The sequence below is a fragment of the Biomphalaria glabrata genome, chromosome 17 (genome assembly GCF_947242115.1).
Source record: "Biomphalaria glabrata chromosome 17, xgBioGlab47.1, whole genome shotgun sequence".
NCBI lineage: Eukaryota > Metazoa > Mollusca > Gastropoda > Planorbidae > Biomphalaria > Biomphalaria glabrata.
In genome coordinates this window covers 28,112,434-28,131,265 of record NC_074727.1, presented here as the reverse complement: position 1 = coordinate 28,131,265, position 18,832 = coordinate 28,112,434, and the positions used below count along the sequence as shown (strand labels likewise).

The following is an 18,832-nucleotide window of genomic DNA, read 5'->3' as shown; positions in this document are numbered from 1 at the left end:
TTCTTTGTAACTATCAGTACAGCCACAGTCCTGAATGAGTAACGGTTCATTGTTGTTGAATGATGGACTCCTCTCTCTTACTGGATTGATCTGGCCTTGCACGTTACGTATCAGTTTGTCCATAGAAGGATTCATCGAATCCTGGAAAGTACAAAGTTCGCATAACCAGTTTTGAATGGTGTTCAGCACCTCACCAATATCTGGTTCTATCTCAAACAGGTATGTTTCCGGATCCTCCCCTTCATCAACAAGGGCCTGCCAAAGACTGGCTCTCATTTTTTCTTTGTCACAGAAGATCCTCAGTTCCCTGTCTCGGAGCTCCTCTTTTAACTGTTTACAGCTAAGTTCATCCAGCTTCCTAAGCGTTGTCATTCTTATCCTTTTGTTGAGCTGCCTAAATCCCACTTCTGACACCAGTTGTTGTAACTCTCTAAGGCAGGCACTCAACGAAAGACAGGTCGACAACGGTAAACGATGTATTTATTTATTATAACTAGTATAAGCATCAACGAATAGTAATAGTTACTAGTTAGACTTGGATGTCTGCTATAAAGTCACAGGGAGTAATATGTCTTAAGTTCTAAGAGTCCTACTTCATACCAGAACACAGAACAGACCACCGACACACTTCCCAGTGTCACTCCAGGTCTCCCACACAGTTTCCTAGTATCACACAGGACAGCACTCAGCACCAGAATGTTCAGACTCCCATGACTTTTAGCCGGCTCATAACAGTCCTTCTTCCTGTCTCTATATGTCTTTCACTAGTCATGTTCAGTAGTGCTCAGATGCGCACCATTAGTGTAGCGCGGGAGCGGGGTTACAACAGTATCAATTTGTTTGGATCAGTCATGCAATTCAATGTGTAATAGAACTAGACCAACAACAACAATACATCTGTGCCATTAGAAATATTTTTTACCAATTGTTTTTGTTTAGAGCTTTTTCATGCTTTTAGAATTCTCAGTACTCTATGACCCTATCACTTATTTGGTGCAGTTGGGAAAATGGGGGGGGGGGGGGGGGTAAGAAAGGAATATCTGGGTGAATTTTACCAGAATTGGTTTTTAAAAGCATTTACAAACAAAAAAAAAAAAAGGTGGGGGGGGGGGGGGGAACTGTTAGTGTGTAGGTTATATTATTCTAGCACTGATTCTTGTTAGGTGTGTTTCTTTTCTGCACCATAATAGTTTGCGGATTCTTGGCTGGAGCATTCTGTTTGTTGTTTTTCCCCAGTATTGGGTAAGTTAGGTTATTATGATTTCTTCGTTATTTCCTAGCTCTAAAGTGGTTGCCATTATAATCATGTGAATGGCAGTCACAAGGAAGGCATATTTTTCTTTATTAGGACTTAGGCTTGGGACTCAAGCCTGATCTGTAATTGTATGGATCCTACTTGGCCATAGGTTTGTGGGCATAGTGAGCCCGGAGTTTGCACTGTAACTAAGGTGTGCATGCATTATGTTGTAGATTGGCACAGAACGTAGGCGTGCTGACATAGTATTAATTCTTATGTCATATGTTATTTGTCATATCCTATCATGGAATCATTAAACCTTTGTGCTATAGTATCTGTTAACATATAGCTTTTATTGTTTTCTTGTTAATTATTTATTTTACGCACTAAGGTGCATGTTCAATGTCAGGGGGCCGGGCAAACAAGCTAAGGCTTAAAACACATCCCTGACTTCAAACTCATAGCTCACACCTCCTCGGGCCGAGACGTGCTAACCACTCTGCTAGAGAGGTACCTATGACTAGTGAAGATTGCATAGATATATATTTTTTGTTTCAATTTAAAGTGGCGACCTATAAAGGGGACAAATCCAGTTTATACCATCATTTTAGTCAAGTACAATTTCATTCCCTTGTTTGAGATATCAAACAAAACTAGCAATAGTTAATTAGCTTATTGGTTAATTTTTGTTTATTGAATCTTGTGTTGTCAGGTCAAAGAAATAATTGTGCAAAATTTCAGCTTGATAAGAGATTGGGTGTTGGAGAAATAACATGTAAAAAAATTTTACCATACTGTCAGACAGAGTGAGTTGTAAAAAGTTATTCTAGAGTTACCTTTCTTTGCCCAAGTGAATCATATGTTGCACAACTTTGACTGGCACTGTGGCTGCATGAACTCTATCAAAGGATTCCACAGCTCTAGGACTGCTGCCATTGGCTTGACCTAGTCCTATGGGTTTTTCTAGCATTCTACTGGACTCTATACCAAGTAAAGGCTCACCTATCAGAACAAACAATAAAGATAGGACCGGCTCTAAAGACTTAATGTTGCTTTACATTTTTACAGCTATTTGGTTCAAAGTAAAATCAAATTTCTATTCATTTATTCACTAACATTTATTAACAAACAATGAACTGGATAACTTTACAGCCAGTGATTTCAGTTTATCAACACATTTATTGAGGACTTGATTCTTACAGCCAGTGATTTCAGTTTATCAACACATTTATTGAGGACTTGATTCTTACAGCCAGTGATTTCAGTTTATCAACACATTTATTGAGGACTTGATTCTTACAGCCAGTGATTTCAGTTTATCAACACATTTATTGAGGACTTGATTCTTACAGCCAGTGATTTCAATTTATCAACACATTTATTGAGGACTTGATTCTTACAACCAGTGATTTCAGTTTATCAACACATTTATTGAGGACTTGATTCTTACAGCCAGTGATTTCAGTTTATCAACACATTTATTGAGGACTTGATTCTTACAGCCAGTGATTTCAGTTTATCAACACATTTATTGAGGACTTGATTCTTACAGCCAGTGATTTCAGTTTATCAACACATTTATTGAGGACTTGATTCTTACAGCCAGTGATTTCAGTTTATCAACACATTTATTGATGACTTGATTCTTACAGCCAGTGATTTCAGTTTATCAACACATTTATTGATGACTTGATTCTTACAGCCAGTGATTTCAGTTCATCAACACAATTATTGATGACTTGATTCTAACAGCCAGTGATTTCAGTTTATCAACACATTTATTGATGACTTCATTCTAACAGCCAGTGATTTCAGTTTATCAACACAATTATTGATGACTTGATTCTTACAGCCAGTGATTTCAGTTTATCTACACATTTATTGATGACTTGATTCTTACACTCAGTGATTTCAGTTCATCAACACATTTATTGAGGGCTTGATTCTTACACTCAGTGATTTCAGTTCATCAACACATTTATTGAGGGCTTGATTCTTACAGTGGAAATATGATTTACAATCCTCCAACAAATGTCTGCAGCTTGGTTTGCAGCTTGAATATATTGAGGTCATTTGGGGTCATCAGAAGAAAAGCTGGCTGGAACAACAACTGAAACAACAACTATTGCTATCTAGTCACTGAAACAACAACAATTGCTATCTAGTCACTCAAACAACAACTATTGCTATCTAGTCACTCAAACAACAACTATTGCTATCTAGTCACTCAAACAACAACTATTGCTATCTAGTCACTGAAACAACAACTATTGCTATCTAGTCACTGAAACAACAACTATTGCTATCTAGTCACTCAAGCAACAACTATTACTATTTAGTCACTGAAACAACAACTATTGCTATCTAGTCAGTGAAACAACAACTATTGCTATCTAGTCACTGAAACAACAACTATTGCTATCTAGTCAGTGAAACAACAACTATTGCTATCTAGTCAGTGAAACAACAACTATTGCTATCTAGTCACTGAAACAACAACTATTGCTATCTAGTCAGTGAAACAACAACAATTGCTATCTAGTCACTCAAACAACAACTATTGCTATCTAGTCACTCAAACAACAACTATTGCTATCTAGTCACTGAAACAACAACTATTGCTATCTAGTCACTCAAACAACAACTATTGCTATCTAGTCACTGAAACAACAACTATTGCTATCTTGTGAGTGAAACATCAACTATTGCTATCTAGTCACTGAAACAATAACTATTGCTATCTAGTCACTGAAACAAAACCTATTGCTATCTAGTCACTCAAACAACAACTATTGCTATCTAGTCACTCAAACAACAACTATTGTTATCTAGTCACTGAAACAACAACTATTGCTATCTAGTCACTCAAACAACAACTATTGCTATCTAGTCAGTGAAACAACAACTATTGCTATCTAGTCACTGAAACAACAACTATTGCTATCTAGTCACTGAAAACAACAATTATTACTATCTAGTCACTGAAACAACAAATATTGCTATCTAGTCACTCAAACAACAACTATTGCTATCTAGTCACTGAAACAACAACTATTGCTATCTAGTCAGTGAAACAACAACTATTGCTATCTAGTCACTGAAACAACAACTATTGCTATCTAGTCAGTGAAACAACAACTATTGCTATCTAGTCACTCAAACAACAACTATTGTTATCTAGTCACTGAAACAACAACTATTGCTATCTAGTCAGTGAAACAACAACTATTGCTATCTAGTCACTGAAACAACAATTATTACTATCTAGTCACTGAAACAACAACTATTGCTATCTAGTCACTGAAACAAAAACTATTGCTATCTAGTCACTCAAACAACAACTATTGCTATCTAGTCAGTAAAATAACAACTATTGCTATCTAGTAAGTGAAAAAAACAACTATTACTATCTAGTCACTGAAACAACAACTATTGCTATCTAGTCACTGAAACAACAACTATTGCTATCTAGTCAGTGAAACAACAACTATTGCTATCTTGTGAGTGAAACAACAACTATTGCTATCTAGTCACTCAAACAACAACTATTGCTATCTAGTCAGTGAAACAACAACTATTGCTATCTAGTCAGTGAAACAACAACTATTGCTATCTAGTCACTGAAACAACAACTATTGCTATCTAGTGACTGAAACAACAACTATTGCTATCTAGTCACTGAAACAACAACAATTGCTATCTAGTCACTCAAACAACAACTATTGCTATCTAGTGACTGAAACAACAACTATTGCTATCTAGTCACTGGAACAACAACTATTGCTATCTAGTCACTCAAGCAACAACTATTGCTATCTAGTCAGTGAAACAACAACTATTGTTATCTAGTGAGTGAAACAACAACTATTGCTATCTAGTCACTGAAACAACTATTGCTATCTAGTCACTGAAACAACAACTATTGCTATCTAGTTTAGAACATGACAACATTCACATTTAATCCGACCATTATACAGAAATGTTAAATCTGATGGTTTACTGACCTTCTATACCTTTCCTTAAACTTTTGGCCAGTGTGGCCCCAATATTAGATGTAATGGTACTAAAGACAGACTCTTCATCAATCTCTTCTTGTTCCCCATCGATGTCTTGCATCAGTTTGTGCATCTCTTTCACTATCATGGCTGACAACAAAGTTAGAGACACAGGCACATTCAATAGCAACACATTCAATAGCAACACATTCAATAGCAACACATCAGACAGGAAGCAGACCTAGGGCCAGCAGGTCTCATGTAATGCAAACATAGGGCCAGCATGTCTCATGTAATGCAGACCTAGGGCCAGCAGGTCTCATGTAATGCAAACATAGGGCCAGCATGTCTCATGTAATGCAGACATAAGACCAGCATGTCTCATGTAATGCAGACCTAGGGCCAGCAGGTCTCATGTAATGCAGACCTAGGGCCAGCAGGTCTCATGTAATGCAGACCTAGGGCCAGCATGTCTCATGTAATGCAGACATAAGACCAGCATGTCTCATGTAATGCAGACATAAGACCAGCATGTCTCATGTAATGCAGACATAGGGCCAGAATGTACAGATATATAAACCCCTCTACAAATTTGAAGTGACTAGTTCTATGACTTCAGAAGGACGTTTTGTGTAGAAATAAGATAGTAAATAGACCTGTGTGTATGTGTGTATATACACACTAAGTTGACAGATGTCAAGTATGATATGAACACAAAACACTTCACTTAGATTGAAGTAAGTTCTTTGCAGCCATTGTCCTACTCTTGATTGATCAAGTGATAAGGCTCTGACAGCCATGTGAAATGTATCTGACTTTTAGTTTTGCCATTGTCTAGAATGACGGGAAAGTAAAAGTCTTGGAAGGACAGAGAGGTTTGCTAACATGTCAACTTGTTCCTTACATTTTGCATTACTCCCAAATGTTCATGAACAAAGTGATGACTCAGCTCATTTGCTGGTAATGAACAGTGTTAAAAAAAATAATTTTATTTTTAAAGTTTTTTTTTTAGGATTTGCTCTAAAGAATACTTTAAAAACGCAGGATATTTAAACATTCAAAGGAGTTTATAATCTACTCAAGCAAGCTGACCTAGAGATGTTATTCAAAGCAAATTTTCTTACTTTCAAAGAGATCAAAGCCAATAGTTAGTAGAAACAAACAAGTGAAACACATTAGAAACAAACAAGTGAAAAGGAGATCAATCCTCCCACTGAGAAGGTCATTGAAGGTCAGTTTGTCTACAGGTCTAGATTTAATGGTCAGAAAATTGACAAGCTAAAAAAACAACAGACTTGGATGACTGAAAAGCTACATGGGGACACGTACACACACACACAACTAATGAACAATTTTGCTGATATTCAAGTTCACTCATTAATGAAAGGCATTAAACAAACTTGTGGAATAAATTGGCTGACATTTTGATACAGTGGAAACTCTTACTGAAAGTTTTAGTTTAAGCCACTACAATAACCTTGAACCATAAGTGCTGCTATATGTTACATGACATTTCATGTTTAAAGCCAGTACATTAACCTTGAACCATAAGTGCTGCTATATATTACAAGACATTTCATGTTTAAAGCCAGTACATTAACCTTGCTGCTATATGTAACATGACATGTCATGTTTAAAGCCAGTACAAGCAGTAAAAAAAAATTATAAAACAACAATCAAATAATGGGTTCATACCAGAACAATCAAAGGTTCACACCAGCCCAGAACAATATAAAATAGGAGTATCATCACAAGAAATGAAAAAGAACATGATTACAAAGAGAGTTTGTGCTGTTACACAAACTCAGAGGTGGCCCCCGTCGGAGTCGGATCCCTGTTAGATCCGTCTATTCGCAAGGAATATTCAAGATGTGATTTTGTTTTGATTGTCAAAAGTAATAATGTTTCAAAGATTCATTTGGTGTTGTAAAAAATGTTTTTTTCTGTAAAATGTTTTACATGTTTTGGATTTTCCTTCAAAGTTAAAGATAATTTATTTCGTTATCCAAATCTCCTGCTGGACGATGGGGGATGGTAGAGAGCAGGGTATGAAACCGGGACCATTGAGGTAATCAGTCCAGTGCGCTAACTGCACCACCAGGCATTGCTGTTAACTTAATAACAAACTAATAGCCTATTATTGATACAGAGATATATAACACATTACAGTATGACAACTACCGGATATGTACAATATGTCAGACGAGCGACTGTAGATCTTTTGGTATTGATTTATAATTGGAAAAAAAAAAGAACAAGTCATCGAGCTTGTACTCCGGCAACGTCTGCTCGATGTCCCAGCACAGTTACCAACAGAGCTATTGGCATTGTCATTGAAATGGCACTAGAACGAGGATGTAGATCTACCTAAATTAAACTTCTGATTTAGCACTCTTAAGATCTACATCTACTAGATCTAAAATATAAATTTGGAATAATATAGATGCAATGTAGATAACATTTTTGTAAAAAAAAAAAAAAAAAAATTTATTTAATCTATTAATAGACTGAATGCAATATTAAATTTAAAAATAGATTAGTTTTAGTATTTTATAACATTGCAATATTGATCTAGACAATCTAGACATTTGGAAATAAAAATCTACACTTTAAGTCTAGAATTAAAATTATAGATCTTGATCTAGTCTAAATCATGGCTGCCTGGTCGTGCGGTTTGCGCGCTGGTCTGTTGTTTGGATATATATAGTGAGAGAAAATAAAGAATTCCAGATAAATCAAGTTCTGTTAATTAAATTTTTGGGATGGTCTCGTATGAAAATTAGTAGTACCATAGCCTTGTGGAGAGATTTTCAAACCATACTTTGGTATTAGGAAGTTGTTTTCCTTAAAAATCGGAATGTAATATTAACAATAATTAGATTTTCTAATGTTTTAGCTAGAAAATTAAATGTAGTGTAAGAGAGAAGTGCAATTTTACATAAATAACGTTAAATTGAAAATCCAGAACAACCAATTTTTGTAAATGAGAAGTAGATTATCTGTTTTACTTATTAGAAGAGGGATTTCAAACAGTTATTTAGCGTTAGTAGATTTTTCATAAACAATTTAGAACAGTTTTGGTGATGATTTGTAAGAAAATTAAAATAATGTTTGTTGATTTCTTTTTCAAAACAAAATCCGGAAATTCTTTACCAATTAAACAACTTTTGTTATGCTTCGGCAAGAAAATTAACTGTGAAATAAGTCTAAAAAGTGATTTTCAATAACCATTTCTAGTAAATTACCTTCTTATTTTAAAATCCTGAACAACCTACTGTCAATGTCAGGTATCATTGTCAATATTTTATTATTTAAAAAAATATATTTAATTATTCAAATAAAAATTAGGTCAACGTTGAAATTCAAATCTAGGTTGCTGGTAATTCCAATGGCGTCTTTGACATCTGTCACTCAAACCAAAGACGCATTTATCACGTGATAGAAAGCTATGATTTGGTGGGTTACACCACCGGAAATAAATAAAGGGATGCGCAATATAGAATCTAAATTATTCAGTCTATCGGGAGATTTCATAGGGTTTAGATGTATTACTTTTGAGTTAGAATCTAGTGGTTAATTTGAACGTTTCATATTTATTACAGTTTTCTTTTGTAATTACTGTATAATATATTTTGTGATTTCAAGTTTTTGTATTAAAGTTCTGTATTTGAATTAATGGATCTTCACTTATTCAATCTACTAGACAATATTAGATCTAGAGATATAGAATCCCCTGCATGTCACAGTAATTCATCTTATCAGCTGACATCTTCAAGTAAAGTTTATTTCATCTTATCAGCTGACAACTTCAAGTAAGGTCTACTATTTTAGATCCTCTCAGCACCATCGACGAATTAGCACTTCTTCAACATCTATATCAATAGGAAAAGAGAGTTCGCAACATATTTAAAGATATTCAAAGCAAGATAAAACTGTGAAAAAAATAGTCATTTGACATAAATTTGTTTTAAGTTGAAAATACGGAACAAGTTGATTTCTATAAATAAACTATAGTGACGTATTGTCAAAGAATATAAGTGTAATATTAGTCAATTATGTGATTTCAAACAATCATAACAACTTTTTAGTTAATGAAATATTAGTCAGTATATAGATTTTCATTTAGCATTTATATGCTATTGACATTAAAGGTTAAATCAGATTTTCAATAGTTTTTAGAGTTTTTTTATTTTTTTGTTATCTAAACGTGACAGACATACCGACTGGCAAACAAAAAGCACAAAAATATCCTGATGTGGGCACTAAACAAAAAATAAATAAAATCTGATTATTTATAATTTTTTGACGAAACTGATTAGTACCTTATTTTGCCGCTTCTTGTCACGCAACTGTACAAAAGTCGCTGCATAAAAAGTCCATTTTAAAAAATGTGCATGATATTTAGATACAAAGTGCAAAAACATAAATGTTTTCTTTTAATTTTAACAGCTCGTTGACCAGAAAAATAAATAAAATTCGACTTAGTGATACTTAAAATACAAATTGTCTTTCTTTGTTTACATATTGTAACATTACTTTCCTTACCTTTACGCAATTGTTTTAGAATTGGTGTGTTTTTATGAAAAAATCGGTTGCATTATTAATTTTATAAACTAAACGGTTTGCTTTTAGAAAAACAAAAGTAGCCATTGGACATAAACTTTTCAAGCTGCATCGCATGGTGAAATAATATTTTTCATTTCTCTTCTAGTTTTCGAGATCTGAGTGTGACAGACTGACATTTTGCACAAACCTAATAGCGGCTTTTCCCCTTACAGGGCTGCTAAAAAAGAAAAAAAAAATGTACAAAGGCTATGAATACAAAATATAGTACCTACTATACACACATAATACAAGACAATACAGAAGACAAACTGAACTAATGCAAACCATACAATACAGACTTTATACAAAATATAGTACATACTATACACACATAATACAAAACAATACACAAGACAAACTAAACTAATGCACACCATACAATACAGACTTTATACAAAATAATACACTAAACACACTCATCTAATGCACACCATATAATACAAACATTAAAAAGGATGTCATCTAATCTGTTAGACACCTTATTTATAGTTTAGTTATTTAGCAACGCATCATAGAAGACGCATATTGAACGGGACTAGTGACGTTTGGGATATATTGGGTTAGAGACCGGAAAATCAGTTAGCGATAGAATCCTCTAGGGTAAAGACATGTTTAGTGACAGAGACTTTTACTGTGGCCTTTTCTTAGAATAAATATGTTAAATTGTTCATCAGTGTTGATCACATCTCTTTACTCGTTAAATCGATTGTCTTGTTTATTCTGTATTGTTGATCAACTACATTGAATACACCCGAACAATAAAACCCAAACGCTTGCAGAGTAATTAATTGAAATTCAAGTCATCTAGAGTTGACCTCAAGACAGCCTGAACAAGCACATCACAAGTTTCATGACTTAATTTATTAAACAGACTTAATGAAAGGGATTTCAACATTTCCTGCAATCAGAGAAAACTTCAACTTCACCAGACAACTTCTTATGTCAAGACACAAGAGACAGCTTCTTATGTCAAGAGAGACAACTTCTTATGTCAAGAGAGACAACTTCTTATGTCAAGACAAAAGAGACAGCTTCTTATGACAAGAGAGACAAGTTCTTATGTCAAGACACAAGAGACAGCTTCTTATGTCAAGAGAGACAACTTCTTATGTCAAGACAAAAGAGACAGCTTCTTATGTCAAGAAACAAGAGACAGCTTCTTATGTCAAGAGAGACAACTTCTTATGTCAAGACAAAAGAGACAGCTTCTTATGTCAAGAAACAAGAGACAGCTTCTTATGTCAAGAGAGACAACTTCTTATGTCAAGACAAAAGAGACAGCTTCTTATGTCAAGACACCAGAAAGCTTCCTCAAATAGTTTCTATCAAAAAACTTTTTCTCTGACAAAGCTATTTTAATTCTCTAGCTACACAATTCTCTATTGTCATTTTGTCTTCTTCTTTTCTGGACAGAATGTTGTCCCAAACATTTTTTAACTTCATTTCCTGTTTGCAACTTTATGTTTTTATTAGCAGCCCCCAAAAGGGGAAAAGACGCTATTAGTTTTGTGTGGCCTGTCTGTCTGTCTGTCCCTCTGTCCCGCTTAGAACTCAGAAACTAGAAGAGAAAATGAAAATCAGACATCATGATATTTTAGATCATTCAAAGTTCTGATGCAATGGCTACTTTTTTCTTTTCCGAAAGTAATTTTAAAATTATCTATGCAAGCAGATTTTTCATGAAAATACACCACTTTTACAACTATTCACTATTAATAGTAACAAACACTGGAGGCTCTTTAGTAGGGGAGATGACTATTTACCATATTTGTCGCACATTTAAGCAAACGGTTTTAGATTTTTTGTCAAAAAAATATTTTTTTACATTTGTATTGCTAAGTAAAGTAAGTTCTGCCATACTAATTACATTTACACAAAAAATGTTAACTATTTTATTTAAAGAGAAAAAAACTATTTAATATGCATATAAGTTGGACAAAATTTAAAACAACAATTAATAAGTAGTTTTTCATATTATTGCATGAACAGCAGAGCTGCACTGCATATATAGAACATTCAACCAAGGGGGAAAATTTTTTTTTTTTTAGGATTTGAATAAGAGATTGACCCTTTACAAAACAATTAGATCAATTAGATATACATTATAAGACATCGGTTAGGCCAGGTTCACATCTAACTTTACATTCACTTTCACCTATCCTTTGGTCTGCTGGAGCACCACAAAACATCTGTCAACCCTTTTTCTCAATTTTTCTCTGTCATTTATCTTTGACAGAATTTCATTCTGATGCCTTTATACCTGCTTGGGTGGACCACTTTGGGGGCCAATTTTGAGTTTGTGTTTCCATACAAACTGTCTTTATAACCTTGTTATTTCTAATAGTTTGGGCTGAGATGTGTATTTTATTGGTTGTTTTTTTTCAATCAGTATTGAGTGGTAACATCCCTTGTAAATGTTTTTGTTAACCAAGATAGTCTCCAAATAAACAGTTACATGGTCAAAACATTCTGTGCTAATGGTGCATGATATAATGAACATCTGCTAATGAACATTTTTACTAGATCTTGATGAACATTGGAATCACACTGCATGCATCCTAATCCCTTGTCACTGTATAATACCTTGTCATTCATTTATAAATCTATTCTATTCCTAATTCCATGAACATATTCTCTCAGTTTTAATACTTTTGTTTCTAGCTCCTGTTGAAAGACTTTGCAAGTTCAAGCTGGGAGAATTAGGGTGTTAGAGAAACTGACAACTGCTGAAATGAAACTTTTAAACATGCTGTAGCCAATGGTAAATTTCTAAGATCGGCAAAAGAAAATGTATATTAAGAGTAAACAAATTTGTAATAATTTAGTGAAGTTTTAAAGATACTTCTGTAATCCCAAGCAATTCACTAATCTATGGTTAGATGTGCAGCTAGTGAAGTTAGTCAATTAAAAAGTCTCACCAATACTCTGGCTTTTGTCTGGACACATTTTATAGGCTGAAGTACAAGTAGGGGAGAGAAACACTGATTACAGTTACACATTAGTTACACCCCTTGAATGTGTCAACATTGAAAGAACAGTTTCTCTAGGTCTGGGAGGTTAGGACAGGAAGGAGGGCTTATAGTAAGACAAGGATTACTTAAGTTTCTACACAGAGAGACTAGACAAGGATTACTTAAGTTTCTACACAGAGAGACTAGATAAGGATTACTTAAGTTCCTACACAGAGAGACTAGACAAGGATAACTTTAGTTCCTACACAGAGAGACTAGACAAGGATTACTTTAGTTCCTACACAGAGAGACTAGACAATGATTACTTTAGTTCCTACACAGAGAGACTAGACAAGGATTACTTTAGTTCCTACACAGAGAGACTGGACAAGGATTACTTTAGTTCCTACACAGAGAGACTAGACAAGGATTACTTTAGTTCCTACACAGAGAGACTAGACAAGGATTACTTTAGTTCCTACACAGAGAGACTGAACAAAGATTACTTAAGTTCCTACAGAGAAAACTAGACAAAGATTATTTTAGTTCCTACACAGAGACTAGACAAGGAATATATTAGTTCCTACACAGAGAGACTAGACAAGGATTACTTTAGTTCCTACACAGAGAGACTAGACAAGGATTACTTTAGTTCCTACACAGAGAGACTGAACAAAGATTACTTAAGTTCCTACAGAGAAAACTAGACAAAGATTATTTTAGTTCCTACACAGAGACTAGACAAGGAATATATTAGTTCCTACACAGAGAGACTAGACAAGGATTACTTTAGTTCCTACACAGAGAGACTAGACAAGGATTACTTTAGTTCCTACACAGAGAGACTAGACAAGGATTACTTTAGTTCCTACACAGAGAGACTGACCAAAGATTACTTTAGTTCCTACACAGAGAGACTAGACAAGGATTACTTTAGTTCCTACACAGAGAGACTAGACAAGGATTACTTTAGTTCCTACACAGAGAGACTGGACAAGGATTACTTTAGTTCCTACACAGAGAGACTAGACAAGGATTACTTTAGTTCCTACACAGAGAGACTAGACAAGGATTACTTAAGTTCTTACACAGAGAGACTGAACAAAGATTACTTAAGTTCCTACACAGAGAGACTAGACAAGGATTACTTTAGTTCCTACACAGAGAGACTGAACAAAGATTACTTAAGTTCCTACAGAGAAAACTAGACAAAGATTATTTTAGTTCCTACACAGAGACTAGACAAGGAATACTTAAGTTCCTACACAGAGACTGAACAAAGATTACTTTAGTTCCTACACAGAGAGACTAGACAAGGATTACTTTAGTTCCTACACAGAGAGACTAGACAAAGATTACTTTAGTTCCTACACAGAGAGACTAGACAAGGATTACTTTAGTTCCTACACAGAGAGACTAGACAAGGATTACTTTAGTTCCTACACAGAGAGACTAGACAAGGATTACTTTAGTTCCTACACAGAGAGACTAGACAAGGATTACTTTAGTTCCTACACAGAGAGACTAGACAAGGATTACTTTAGTTCCTACACAGAGAGACTAGACAAGGATTACTTTAGTTCCTACACAGAGAGACTGAACAAAGATTACTTTAGTTCCTACACAGAGAGACTAGACAAGGATTACTTTAGTTCCTACACAGAGAGACTGAACAAGGATTACTTTAGTTCCTACACAGAGAGACTAGACAAGGATTACTTAAGTTCCTACATAGAGAGACTGAACAAAGATTTCTTAAGTTTCTACACAGAGAGACTAGATAAGGATTACTTAAGTTCTTACAAAGAGAGACTGAACAAAGATTACTTAAGTTCCTACACAGAGACACTAGACAAGGATTACTTAAGTTCCTACACAGAGAGACTGAACAAAGATTACTTTAGTTCCTACACAGAGAGACTAGACAAGGATTACTTAAGTTCCTACACAGAGAGACTAGACCAAGGATTACTTTAGTTCCTACACAGAGAGACTAGACAATGATTACTTTAGTTCCTACACAGAGAGACTAGACAAGGATTACTTTAGTTCCTACACAGAGAGACTAGACAATGATTACTTTAGTTCCTACACAGAGAGACTAGACAAGGATTACTTTAGTTCTTACACAGAGAGACTGAACAAAGATTACTTAAGTTCCTACACAGAGAGACTAGACAAGGATTACTTTAGTTCCTACACAGAGAGACTGAACAAAGATTACTTAAGTTCCTACAGAGAAAACTAGACAAAGATTATTTTAGTTCCTACACAGAGACTAGACAAGGAATACTTAAGTTCCTACACAGAGACTAGACAAGGATTACTTTAGTTCCTACACAGAGAGACTAGACAAGGAATACTTTAGTTCCTACACAGAGAGACTGAACAAGGATTACTTAAGTTCCTACACATAGAGACTAGACAAGGATTACTTTAGTTCCTACACAGAGAGACTAGACAAGTATTACTTTAGTTCCTACACAGAGAGACTAGACAAGGATTACTTTAGTTCCTACACAGAGAGACTGGACAAGGATTACATGTTAAAATCCTACACAGAGAGACTGGACAAGGATTACATACAGACATACTTTGAGCAAGCCAGAAATAAAAGCTTAAAATAAAATCCCAAGGTGTCTAGCCTCTTTTACCATCTTTAAAATAAGCTAACAACAACAAAAGGTTATCCTTTGATCTTTGCAGTTGTGCCAACTAACAATGACATAGGGCTTTACAAGTCATCTGCTCACAAAAATAGAATCATGGGAAAGAATTTAGGGCATCTTTTTTTTTTTAAGAATGGATGCAAAACGACATCTGGCACATTGTCTTGAAGTTTCGTTTTGATGACTTCACTGAGTCTCCATTTTGTTTAGTTCAACTATCAGAACAAAAAAGAAATAAAATACAAATTGTCTCATTGTGTGTAGTACATGTCTAGGTCTATGCCTCCTGTGTAGTACATGTCTAGGTCTATGCCCCCTGTGTAGTACATGTCTAGGTCTATGCTCCCTATGTAGTACATGTCTAGGTCTATGCCCCCTATGTAGTACATGTCTAGGTCTATGCTCCCTATGTAGTACATGTCTAGGTCTATGCTCCCTGTGTAGTGCATGTCTAGGTCTATGCTCCCTGTGTAGTACATGTCTAGGTCTATGCTCCCTGTGTAGTACATGTCTAGGTCTTAGCTCCCTGTGTAGTGCATGTCTAGGTCTATGCTCCCTGTGTAGTAGACCTTAACAGATGTAAGAAAACATACAGGTCCAACACATGACCAAGTAGTTCACTCTGTTTCTGTGTTGCCAACTTTCATGGTTAGAACTAAACACCCTAGAGACAAAAACTGACAATGCAAGTATACTCCTAGAGACAAAAACTGACAATGCAAGTATACTCCTAGAGACAAAAACTGACAATGCAAGTATACTCCTAGAGACAAAAACTGACAATGCAAGTATACTCCTAGAGACAAAAACTGACAATGCAAGTATACTCCTAGAGACAAAAACTGACAATGCAAGTATACTCCTAGAGACAAAAACTGACAATGCAAGTATACTCCTAGAGACAAAAACTGACAATGCAAGTATACTCCTAGAGACAAAAACTGACAATGCAAGTATACTCATTTTGCCCACTTTTTCTCTTTGGCAGGTTTTATCCTTAAGTCATAAAATGTATGAGATTTTAAGAAAACAGAGTTCAGGCTATCATGTCCCTCCACTGAGAGAATGTCCAACATATTGATTATTTGTAGAGTTCAGGCTATCATGTCCCTCTAATAATAAAATGTTTGACATTTTCTTACTGGGAGAAATATTGTCTCAAGTCTTGCTCCTCACAGTAGCAGTTCTATCTAGTTTATTCTATCTTGCATCTCCTAGTAGCAGTGCATGGCCCTAGAGGCAGTGTTTATTAAATCTCGTCTGTCCACTGATAGTTTATGAACATTATTAATAACTAGGTTTTAGGTCACAGTTGAGTTAAAAGTCTGCCTTGGATCTGATCATTCCTAACACATGAATAAGCATAACATTAGTAGTTGTTAGTGTTGTTTTAAAGAAATATTTTTTTCAACTTTAGCTAAAAATAAAATTATCCATTTAAGATCAAAATTCAAACTCAGGCACCACAACTCATCTGACAATTATTATCAAGTACCCTCTAATACAACTCATCTGGTTTACTAGATTGAGAAGTTAAAGACAATTATTATCAAGTACCCTCTAACACAACTCATCTGGACTACTCTACTGAGAAGTTAAAGACAATTATTATCAAGTACCCTCTAACACAACTCATCTGGTCTACTAGATTGAGAAGTTAAAGACAATTATTATCAAGTACCCTCTAACACAACTCATCTGGACTACTAGATTGAGAAGTTAAAGACAATTATTATCAAGTACCCTCTAACACGTTTTTTTTTGTTAAATTTTGCAAATATTTATAAATTCTATTTGAATAAAAATGTAATTCTTTATTTCTGTAGCCAAACACATTTGTTCAGATTCTAGTCTACCCTCACACAAAACTGTATTGACAGCTCAAGATAAAGCCAGAAACTATTTATAGCTTGACCTAATTCCTGTACAAAACTAACATGAGAAGAAATCCAATGTTGAATATAACTATGTGTGGATCTAATGTACCTATGTTTTTATTCCTAGTATCTGATGTGCTGTTGCCTTCATCTAAGTCAGAAGGAGAGATTTTCATGTTCTCCTCTCGTGACAAACTCATATAAAAACAGTAGTCTGAAGCCTTCATTGTGTAGTCAGGGCCAGGATTCAGTTGAAGTTTAGCTTCACCAGCAGTGGAATCAAAGACAGCTATTAGGTTCACACCATACCTAAGGATTACATTCAAATGTAGAGCAAGTTGAAAAAGGTGAAATCTGAATCTAGAGAAACTTTCAATCTATATATTTATAAGAGACCTGATTCACTGATGCAGCTAACACTTACTCTCCCACTTCTGATGCAAGAAAAAATATGAAAATTTAACATTGTATCTCTTTCCTTGAATCTAGGACAAGTTCAAAACTACAGCATTTAAATTTACCATATTTAATTATTTATTCGCAAATTCAATCCAAATGTTTTAGACATAATTAAAACTTAGCACTTCCTTTTTGCTCCAGCGTCTAGGCCTATACATTGACTCTTATATAGATCTAAACTTAATGTTTTGTGTGTAGATCTAGAGAAGAAGTCTTAGGCATCTGAAGTACTATTTATAATGACTAGATCTATCTTCTGTGTGTTTCATAGAGCTATGGAAAAGTATACTTCAATTGTTATGCACTTTACTTTTTGTGCATAATTTCCTCAAATATTCATAACACTCAGCTCAGTTTTTAGAGCTTCACACTTTAAATTGGAGGGTCAGAGGTACAAGTCCTAAATCACACTTAAACTCTTTCATTTATTTTTTTTTAAATAATGTTTTAAAATAATGTTTATTCACACTAATTAATTTTAATAATTCAATGTACATGAAAGTTGAAATGAAATTTATAACCTCAATCCTAAGATGAGATTTAACACTTGATTAAAAAATTCATGGTGTTTGAAAGCATCTTAGAACCTTTCAAATATTTGGATAAAAAGCTGAAAAGTTGAAGACTATTCATGCATGCAGGAGTTTCCAAAGAGTGTAAGTGTATTGGTAATCAGATTCCCTTGCCAAACATTTTTGTTTGAGAGAGGTCGCATTATAAAGAGGGCTGTGCCTGGTAGCATTATAAAGAGGGTTGTGCCTGGTAGCATTACAAAGAGGGCTGTGCCAGGTAACAGATACAACTAAATCCTGCTATATGGAGATTTTTAAAATGTGGTCTGCATGTTAAAGTTCAAACAACTAAATCCTCACATCTCTAGTTTCAAGGGACGTTTTCCTCTAGAAGACATGTCTGTGCCTTATGGTCTTGATCATTTACCAAACAAATGTGAGCATTGATTTTAGTCAAGGGTATAGGGTTTACATCAAACAATCTTTTCTATTCAGTAAATACCATTTCACATGTTCAGTTTGAATAA

The 18,832-nt window shown here is 34.7% G+C and overlaps 1 protein-coding gene across 4 annotated transcripts in view; it reads right to left on the bottom strand.

Annotated features, from left to right (window-relative positions):
• Window positions 1-18,832, bottom strand: part of LOC106052506 (potassium channel subfamily T member 2-like) — a 138,783-nt gene that overhangs the window by 46,590 nt on the left and 73,361 nt on the right. For 2 of the 4 annotated variants that reach the window (XM_056016391.1, XM_056016390.1), the window contains exons 17-20: window positions 17,444-17,643; window positions 12,756-12,791; window positions 5,242-5,382; window positions 2,074-2,239 (exon numbers count right to left, since the gene is read on the bottom strand). In XM_056016391.1, coding sequence (XP_055872366.1) covers window positions 2,074-2,239; window positions 5,242-5,382; window positions 12,756-12,791; window positions 17,444-17,643 — 543 coding nt within the window. The remainder of the gene's footprint in view (window positions 1-2,073; window positions 2,240-5,241; window positions 5,383-12,755; window positions 12,792-17,443; window positions 17,644-18,832) is intronic. The other 2 variants (XM_056016392.1, XM_056016393.1) reach the window with 2 other exon arrangements.